Source organism: Panthera tigris, chromosome B4, assembly GCF_018350195.1.
Source record: "Panthera tigris isolate Pti1 chromosome B4, P.tigris_Pti1_mat1.1, whole genome shotgun sequence".
Lineage (NCBI taxonomy): Eukaryota > Metazoa > Chordata > Mammalia > Carnivora > Felidae > Panthera > Panthera tigris.
This window is the reverse complement of record NC_056666.1, coordinates 40478814-40488779: the sequence shown is the minus strand read 5'-3', so window position 1 is coordinate 40488779 and position 9966 is coordinate 40478814. Positions and strand designations below refer to the sequence as shown.

General features: G+C 51.6%; 1 protein-coding gene across 1 annotated transcript in view; it reads left to right on the top strand.

Moving 5' to 3' along the window:
• The first annotated feature begins 2517 nt into the window (after positions 1-2517).
• The window catches only part of ANO2 (anoctamin 2), a 318443-nt gene continuing 310994 nt past the window's right edge, over positions 2518-9966 (top strand). The window contains exons 1-3 of the mRNA XM_042993671.1: positions 2518-2557; positions 3426-3649; positions 4860-5186. Coding sequence (XP_042849605.1) covers positions 2518-2557; positions 3426-3649; positions 4860-5186 — 591 coding nt within the window. The remainder of the gene's footprint in view (positions 2558-3425; positions 3650-4859; positions 5187-9966) is intronic.

Sequence of the window (9966 nt, the reverse complement as noted above, 5' to 3'; positions counted from 1 at the left end):
TGTGTCTGTGTGTCCCCTAAGCCCTCCCTACACTACCTCAGCTTCTGGAATTTAAGTCAAGTCTGAAGTGGAAGCAAATTAGCTTTGCCTGTAGTATCTGACTATTTCTGTCTTATACCTTAATCAGTGGCTTCTCGAGACAGGAATGTGTTACTTCTGATTTTCTGGTTCCCTAATGGCCAAAATAGCAGGTGGCCCACAGCTAGACGAAGAAGCACATTGTAGCCAGAGGGAGGAGCACGGGTAAGACCCTGGGCCAGGAGGGAGTATGGTGCATTCCAGACACTGCAAGCAGCGCGGTATGGCCGGAGCTCAGAAACGCAGAGGGACATGGGGAGAGATGAGGTGGAGACGTGAGCGGGCCAGGCTGTGCAGGGGCTCACAGCTTGAGAGTGGTGGGAAGCACCAGAAATCTCCACACACGTGGGTGTCATAGTGAGGTCGACATTTTGAAAGGACCCCCTGGCTGCCTTTGGAGAACGGTGAAGGAGAGCAAGGGTGCATGGAGTAGGCGCTATTGGGAGGCTGCTGGGGTTATCCAGCTGAATAAGTGTGGTAGTTTGGGCTAAGGTGGTAGTCATGGAGGTGGTGAAAAACAGATGGATTTGGGAGATATTTCAGGGCAAAATTCATAGGAGTGGTGACACATTGGCTGTGGGGCATGAGGGAAGAAGACTCTGGAGGCTGCCTGTAGATTTCTGGTGTATGGACTGAACGTAGTGGTGGCATTCATAGCCATAGGGACTCCTGGAAGAGAGTCATCTGGTAGAGCAGATTGCAAGTTTGGTTTTGGAGATGGAGGTTTTGAAGGGGCTCTGAAGCATCCAAGTGGAGATACCAGGTAGGCGGGAGGATGTGTGGATCCAGAAGCTGGAAGAAAGTAAGGGTTAAAGGTAAAATGTTGAGGGTTATGGGGACGTAGGTGGTCATTAAGGCCATAGGAGCAGATAGAGTATCTAGGGGGGCATAGAGGGGCATAGGAGCAGATAGAGGGCAAGGGTAAGAGTGTAGAAAAAGAGTGTAGAAAAGGGTAAGAGTGTAGAAAAGAGGCCCCAGGTCCAAGCCTTGTGAAAATCCATCCAGGGTGTCCAGAGGTGGGTGAGCCATGCCCTTCAGGGCACCCATAACCCAAGAAGGCAGCTAATCCTGAACACCCAGGGATCTGTTTTGCAAGGCGGCGTGTACCAAGAGGCAAGTAAATGGTCAACGAAGGAAAGATTATTTTCAAATGAGTATCATGTTCCATAAGCTGTGTATGATGGCCTTTACTTCGGATCAACCCCAATTCACCTTTTTTCAGCTTCTTAGAGGATTCCTGTGGAGCGTGTTCACTTGCCCTATTCTTCCTGATGCCCAGACATCGCTCACATCCCACCCCCCATCCCCCCAACCCCTCCCCCCATCTGCCACCGCAGCCTTCATTTCATGGTGTAAGCCAGCTCTCTTGGATCTTTCCACCTCTGTGTCATTACTGCATGGTATGTCATTTGCATTTGAAACAACTCAGCCATATGCTGTGTTCTCGTTGGTTGGGAGAAAAGGTGGGCATAAAAGCAGGGCCTCATGCAGCCATGGTCTGTGTGTCAGAGGCAAGCAGAGGTTGCTGCTGGGATGGCTGGTGGGGCCCCGAAGGCTAGCCTCAAACCCCAGGTTGTACCTTCAGGAGACCGTGGCTCCTGGGTAATGGTTTGACCAAAGTTTTGGGCTGACTCTGAATATGAGCTATCTTGAGTCACAGGTGTGAATATGAATATGGCTGTCAAGGATGCTTGAGTGAACGTCACCTTTGTCATCTGCCCAGTTATACATCAGTATGGTCTTGGGCTCCTTAGACATGCATCTGAAGGTTTTCAAGCCATCTCTGGGCTGTAGAGCCCTGTTCTCAATGCTGCCCTGGGCCAGATGGCGGGCAAGCATGCAGAAAGGCACAGGGGGAAAGGGATGAGGTGAGACTAAGGACCGAGGAGAGAATCCACTCCCATGATGTCTTGAACTGCCCCCTGTCGTTCTACCAGCATGCATACCCACTGTTGCTTTTCTGTGTTCTCTCTCCTGCCTTTCAGAAGCTGTCCACCCTTTGAGACCAGCTTCAGGCTCAGTTCTCAGGAAGCCTTCTAGCCTTTCTGGTCTTCCACAATACGGACTAGAGCCCACAGTGTAGAAGTAAATTATGAGAGCTTTCCTCTGCTGGTCTTCATTGTGCTTCCTACCTGCCAGGTCTGTCCTCATAAAGAGATGATAAGATTTTCCAGTGTAGGGACCAGGTGTCCTAGGGCTCCTGAACTGTCCAGCAGAGAGCTGGGCACCTAAGGGGCTGCTCTACAAGCTGGTCACTGATCAGAAGCTCTCCTTCCAGGTGCTTTTTGTTCCTTCATTCATTCAGCAGGTGCTGAGGGCTGAGCTGGATGTATATGGTATGATTTCTTCTTACACGGAGCTCAAAATGAAAATAATAATAATTATAATAAACACCTTTTATTCCCACCCATGGGCTGATGACTACCCTGGGTGTTTCGCATGTACATCTCTGCTTCGAATTCTCACTACAACCCTGCAAGTGTGGGATTCTCATGTTGCAGTTGAAGAAACAGGCTCAGAGAATTCTCAGAGCAAGTGGCAGAGCTCAGGGTTAGGCCCAGGCGCACTGGGTTTGCTGCTTTGCTGGAAAGAGTATTTCTCAGACGCAGGGACAGATCGAGTCTCATCAGCCTCGAGGCCCTGGCAGCTAGCTCATGGCCCCTGCCTGGGGCTTTTTGGTGCAAAGCGGAGTGTTTAATGCTTCAGTCCCCTCCAGTTGTGACATTCTGCAATTCTGTCACCAGCCTGGGTCTTTTCCCTCCAGAGGTGAAGCTGGAAGTTCCCTGAAATAGCACTGCTGCTCCCACTGTGGGTTGTTCCGGGGGCTGTTCTGGGGAGGGTCCAGAAGGGGCTGTGGAGCTCCGAAGCCCCGGTGGGGGCAGCAGGTGCATGGGAACCCCTCAAGGGCATTGGAGGCAGTGCTTTTGTCAGAGCCCGGCCCTGCCCTCAGGGGCCCCACAGTTGGTCTCTCTTCCTCTCTGCTCTCTCCTCGGGCCATGAGGGCCGCCTGGCTGCCCTGGGAGAGGCCCCCAAACTCAAGCCTTTGGCATTAATTCAAGGTGTCTCTCCAAGGAGTGTTCCACTTACCCTGGCTCGCCGGAGCCACCTTCTCTTGTTTGGGAATTATAAGAGGTTATGGCACCCATCATCTGAAGGGGCTCCTGCTGGTGGCTCCATGCCCAGGGTGCGTGCGTGTGTGCATGCATGTGTATGTAGCGGCTGAGACCCTCTTCCCCCCTGGCTAACCAAGGCTGTGAGGAGATGTGGCCTTTTTCTTAGGGACATCCCAGTTCCCCTCCCATCAGTGCCTCAATTTCTCTGTGTCCTGGGTTTTCTGTCACCTGAAGCTGCTTTGCCTCCTTTGTCTCTTCCTCTCACAGATATCCCCCTGCTCCCTGGCTCCCCACGCCGGCTGAGCCCTCGGGCAGTGGCCAGAGGTGGCCAGGGCCCCAAACGTGGCCAGCAATACCTCAAGGTTCCCGGTTCCCAAGCCCCGGGTCCGCAGGGCAGTTCTGACCATGACCGAGATTCTGGCCCGCCCTCCGGTGGAGGGAGCTCCTGTGGCAGCTCGGTGAGTGCTGGGGTGGGGTAAAGGCTGGCCCTGTTGGGGGCCCAAAGGGAGCCTCTTGACTGAGACACTCTCCACCTGGGGGGCAGGGGTTTGTGTGTGTGTGTGTGTGTGTGTGTGTGAGAGAGAGAGAGAGATCTCCAGGGTTTTTCTTAGGGCCTTTTCCTCTCTCTCTCCAAGTCATGGTGGCACAGTGTCCCAACTATGCTGGAGTCTTGTGGTCAGAGGACAGGGAGAGGGAGGTGTGAGGCCACGTGAGCCCACCTGTTGGTCTGCAGACTCCTTGGCTCCCCTCACAGGTCTGAGGAACCAGACCTCTGCCGTGGTGGCTCTGAGGCTCTCCCCTGTGGCTGGCACTTCATCTGGTTGCCCAGGTGACCTCCCAGGTGGCTGCAGAGGCAGCTGGGTACCAAACCAGTAATAAACAGGGAGACGCCCAAAGGGAGGGAGGCAGGTCCCTCGCCTGCTCCGCCTTGTTCTTTCCCCTCCTCTTCTCTCAACCTCCCACCTCCAGGCTGGTCGGGAGCAGAAGTCAGTCCCCCTGCTGCCGTCCCCACTGGTGGCTGCAGAGGAGGAGGAGGAGGATGTGGGGCTGTGAAGGGGCATAGTGTAGAGTGAATCCCCGTGGGGTGGGGCTGGGGTGGGCCGGGTGACAAGAAACTGGCCCTTGTTCCAATGGATCCAGAGAACTTGCCAGTGAGTAATCTGTGTGTGTAAGCGTGCATGCGTTTGCAGGCAGGCCGGCGGATCTGCAAGGAGATGAGTGTGTGTGGGTGTGTTACCGTGCATGTGGAGGGCTGCGTGTGCCAGAGTGCACTTGTACACAGATGGGTGCAGGAGAGCTGGTGCAGAGGTGCTGTGTGTCGATGCTGTGTGTGCGTGTGCAGGGGTGGTGCATGGCTCTGGTGTGCAGGCAGGTGCGGAAGCACAGGGCTTCGCTGCTGCACGTGTCGTCTGTGCGTGTGAGCATACATGTGTGCACGGATGCCAGGGCAGGAGTGAAGGCATCGGTGTCCAGGCTGTGGACATGTGGATGGAGGGCTGAGTGGGCTGGGTATGGTGGAAGGACTTAGGCCACTGTGTGGCTTTCACTGGGCCTGAGGGCCTTGCCTCCTAGTCCACCGCCCTGGGCCCAGAGCACAGGGTTAGCCTCCTCCGTCTCTCACTCCTCCTCACTGGACCTCGCTGTCTCTGTCCCGTTCTCTCTGGCCAGGTCATCAATAACTACCTGGATGCCAACGAGCCAGTGTCCTCGGAGGCCCGTCTGAGCCGCATGCACTTCCATGACAACCAGAGGAAGGTCGACTATGTGCTCGCCTACCATTACCGGAAACGTGGGGTGCACCCTGGCCATGGCTCCCCTGGCCCCTCGCTGGCGATTGTCTCCAATGGGGAGACGGGCAAGGAACCTCGTGCTGGTGGCCACGGTGACATTGAACTGGGGCCACTTGATGCCCTGGAGGAGGAGAGGAAGGAACAGCGGGAGGAGTTTGAGCACAACCTGATGGAGGCAGGGCTTGAGCTCGAGAAGGATGTGGAGGTGAGGCTGGGCAGGTGGTAAAGGGTCGTGGGATGGGATGGCCTTGCAGGACTGGGGCCCTGGTGACCAGTGTCACCTGCCGGGAGTGTTGGCTTTGTTCTGGCAGGTGGCGTGGTTTTTTTTTTTTTTTTTTTTTTTTAAATCTGATGAGCATACAAGATTTTCTTGTTCAAAGACTTGAGGAAGAGCATTGGTATAGCTGGTGCCTCTGCCTAGGGGAGTCCCAGGTGGTGAAGGCAGTGATGGTGATGTCCAGCCTGTTCCGTGGGCATTGGCCTAGAGATTGGAGGCAAGACACTTCTGCCTTGCCTTGGTTTCTTTAAATGGTTTCCTTGGAATGAAGACCCAGATTGCCTGTGCAACTTTGGATCAAATTCCTCTCTAGGGCATATACTTCACTAAGGAATGTGCTTGCCTGAGGCCCTCTGAGGGAGATGATTAATTGGAAACTGAACATTGGACATATTTTATCAACTTGTGAGCTACATATATTCTCACCCCTGGTCAGTAGCAGCCTAAAGGAATCCATGGAAGTCCATTTATCTACATATCCATCTGTCCATCCGACCATCCATTCTTGGATCCATCCATCCATCCATCCATTTCTTCATATCACAGTGATCCTTTAAAGATGACTTGGCCTAACCATCCCCTCTGAACTCATCTTCTACCCCTCCCACCTTCCTGTACCTCCTCCAGCCCATTGGCATTATCTTGGTTGTGTGTTGGTCACCCTTACCTCAGGGCCTTTGCGCTGATTGTCCCCTCTGCCTTGGGCACCCTTCGCAGACCTGGGCATGCTCAGTCCCTCACTTCAGACCTCTGCCTAAATGTCACCTCTTTCCAGACATCTTCGTGACCATCCTAGCTAAAATACTCCCACCCTATCATTCTGTTCCTTGACCGTGCTTTACTTTTCTTCATCACACTTGGCACTGCTACCTGAAACAGCATAATAGATTTGTTTTTTTATCTGCGCCCCAACCAGATTCATGAAGGCAGGGGTCTTGTTTGGTTCACTTCTGCATCCTCAGCACTCAGGACAGAGTCTGAACAGTAAAGTCATGTAGTTGAATAAATAAGTGATCTCCCTGAATCTCAGGTTCCTCATCTGCAAACTAGGCAAATGCTCTGCTGGACTGTAGGTTTACATGCCCCAGCAATTGATGGGCAGTGAAAACATCTGGCACAATGTGCAATACATAGTAGGTGCTCAATAAATGTTCCTTAGTATTATTTTAAATATGAGTCATGCTGAGGGGTGGGGTGCCATTCTCATTAGAAACCTGTTTTGTAGGACTCAAGTTAATACTGTCCCCAAACTGGACAGAACTGCCAGGGGTCATTCATCTATTTCTCTGTCTCCAGGAGGGATGGCATGCGGCTCGGCTCAGACCCTTGCCCTGCTGATGTGTGCTGCCTATCTAGACCCTCAAAGTAGGAACTGCTTCTCTCCTTGTTCTTTCCACCAATGCAGGAAGATTGTACTCTTTTAGGACTCATTGGGGCTCCCTTGATTTTCCCTTTTTGAAACCCAAAGTTCACTTGATGAATTGGGTCTGGTGGGAAGTTTTTCAGGTGGTAATGTGTTTTGAAGACCATGCAAGGAGCTTGGTACCACCACTGTGGACACACCTGTCTCTGGGTGTCAGGGAGCAGAGGCCTGGGCCTTGTTCAGCCACTTAGTTGGGGCACAGCATCATGCTCAAGAGGGTGGGCTCTTTACACAGATGTTCACATCCCAGGTCTGGCGTCCAAGTTTCCATGTCTGTAAAAAGGGGGTAGTGATGTATTCTTCAGGAGGTTGTTTGAAGAGGAAAACAAGACAAGTAAATTAAGTACTTAGGACAGTAATAGTGCATGTCACTACTGTTATTAATTAGAGTTGCCAGATTAGCAGATTCAAGATGGCTAGTTACATTTGAATGTCAGATCAACAGCATATCCGTTTTTAGCATACGTATGTCCCATGCAATATTTGGGATATACCTAATACTAAAAAAATTATTTTTTGCTGATCTGAAATTCAAATATAACTTCCCTGGCAACTTTTACGTCTATTCTATCACTGCCCAGCTTTGCTGCCCACCAGCAGGTTCCATTTAGGTTTTCCTGGCTTTGGCTGGGAATTCGGAGGGCCCAGAAATAGCTCTTGGGACTGACCAGTGTTAGATGGGGACATGGAGCGTGTCCTGGATGGTCATCCCTGGTCTGCAACCAGCACAAAGCGCCAACTTCCACACCCCCGGCCCCCCACCCCAGCTTCAAAGCCTGTTTAACTCTTTTGCCTCACGAGGCCCCTCCAGGTCACTCAGCAACCCAGAGCCCCCTCCACTCATGTGGCCTTTGTGACCTACTCTCCTGCAGTTTTGTCTCTCTCTCTCTTTTCTGAAAATTAATGATTGTTAGTTTTGGGACCTCTGATGCAAAGTGTTAAGTTAATGGCACTTGTCAGTCGTGGCACATTATCACCATTGGCGTACAGGGAGGACCCTCGCGTCATGTACTTAAACACCCACCTTGATATTTGCCTGTTCCCTCCACAGGCAGTCGTTCCAGTGCAGTATGTTCCTGGGGGAGTGGATGGTGCTGTTCTTGCTTTTTAAATTTTTTTAATGTTTTAATTTTTATTAAATATAATTTATTGTCAAATTGGTTTCCATACAACACCCAGTGCTCATCCCAGCAAGTGCCCTGGCGCTGTTCTTGCTTTATGCAAGTTTTTCATTTAAAAAGCGGACTTTATTGTTTAGAACAGTTTCAGATTTACAGAAAAATTGGACGGAGAGTTTCCATATACTCCGTACCCAGTTTCCTCTACTATTAACATCTATATTAATATGGTACTTTCTTTTCTTTTCTTTCCTTCCTTCCTTCCTTCCTTCCTTCCTTCCTTCCTTCCTTCCTTCCTTCCTTCCTTCCTTCCTTCCTTCCTTTCTTTCTTTCTTTCTTTCTTTCTTTCTTTCTTTCTTTCTTTCTTTCTTTCTTTCTTTCTTTCTTTTTGAGAGAGGGAGAGGGAGAATCTTAAGCAGACTCCACGCCCAGCATGGAGATCAGTCTCACGACCGTGAGATCATGACTTGAGCCGACACTTAACCGACTGAGCCATCCCGGTGCCCCTGCATTAATATGGTACCTTTATCACAATTAATGAACCAGTATTGATATACTATCATTAACTAAAATCTCTACTTTATTCAGATTTATTTAGCTTCTACCTCCTATCCTTTTTCTGTGCCGGATCACATCCCAGATGCCACATTACGTATAGGTATCCTGCCTCCTTAGGCTCCGCTGGCTGTGATGGTTTCTTGAAACTGTACATGTTTTTAATTTACCTAGGAGGTACCCTGTTTTACAGCTTATTCTATTCCTGACTTTCCCTCTCGGCCCTGTATTTTGGGATCCTTTGCGTTCTGCACGCACATCTAACCCAGTTTTCCTAATGGATGAGCAAGTTGCCGTCACCACAGTTACCCGATGACTTCCCCCAGCATGATGGGCACCCACGTGGCCTCCTACCGTGTGTCACCCCAACAAGACTGAGAAGGAATTGTCACCTCCTTCAGGGCCGGCAGTCCTTGATCTTCTCTGGTTCCGCCTCGCGCCCCTCCCCCGTGATGCCATGTTGGTGCCAAACACTGGCTGGAGCTTCATTAGCCGGAGCCCCCGAGCACCTCTCCTGGGGGCCTATGGGGGCCTGCAGAGCTCTCCTGTGCGTCAGGATGCTCAGTCTTTGTCATGAGCTAGCAGCCTGGAGCTGGCACCTCCCGGGAGCAGGGCCGTGGCTTGGCTGCACCTGAAGGCAGCTTGGAGGGTGAGTGTGGTGGTCCCATCTGCTCAGCTACCCCTGCCCGTCTGGGCCCTGCTGTCTTTTAGGCTCTGGTTTCAATTCGATTTTAAGATAAATGGAGAGGAAATGGGTTTGTATCAGAGACCCATTAGAAACTATTCACTTAGCCTTATAGATCAAAAGAACTTTGTGTCCATCAAATTCTAGTTGATTGACTATCACAGGAGTCATTTCCGCCCCTGGTGGCTGAGTGAATTTTACACAGGATGATGTTTGGTGCATGCCTCTGTTTGGTGCTCTGCATTTTCAGTCAGTGGGCGTAGTTCCATGTATGGACATTGTTCATGTTTTAAAGGCTGTTTAGTATTTATCAGGTGACAGTTTGCATATATGTTTTCTTACGTGTAGCCATCTGATTAGATTTCATTTGAAGACGTCGCGCTGGAGATGCCTGTGGGTGGCAGAGATGCCTGCAGCCTCACTGCCAATTTGGATTCATGAGGGTGACCTGTCTAGAGACGGGCATCACTGCCGAGTAATGCGAGCATTTGAGGGATTTACCCACCCAGGGCCTCCAGACGGGGCTGTGGAGCCGGGGGGCTGAATGAGGCCTTCTGTGACACACCTCCTCCTACCCTTTTCCAAACCTCCTGCCCTGACCCAGACAGCGAGAAGGACAGAGGCAGAGACTCAGATGAACAAGGGGCACCAGGGGGCATCCCAGAACCCCTGGGCGCAGTGCTAGGCATGTGGCAGGTCTGGGGGCAGGGGGCATTTGTGGACTTAGGGTGTAAAGGTCCTCACCCACCCTGCAGGCCCTGAGATTCTAGCAGGCACGGCCCACAACTCCCTCTGTGTGGATAGCTGGACCTTCCAAACTGGGAATGGAGGAGAGGGTATTGACGGGGAGGCTAGGGGCCGCCTTGCTTGGGGCTAGCTCCCCTGGGATTAGGGCACCAGAAAACCGATTGCAGAAGCTGCCTTTAT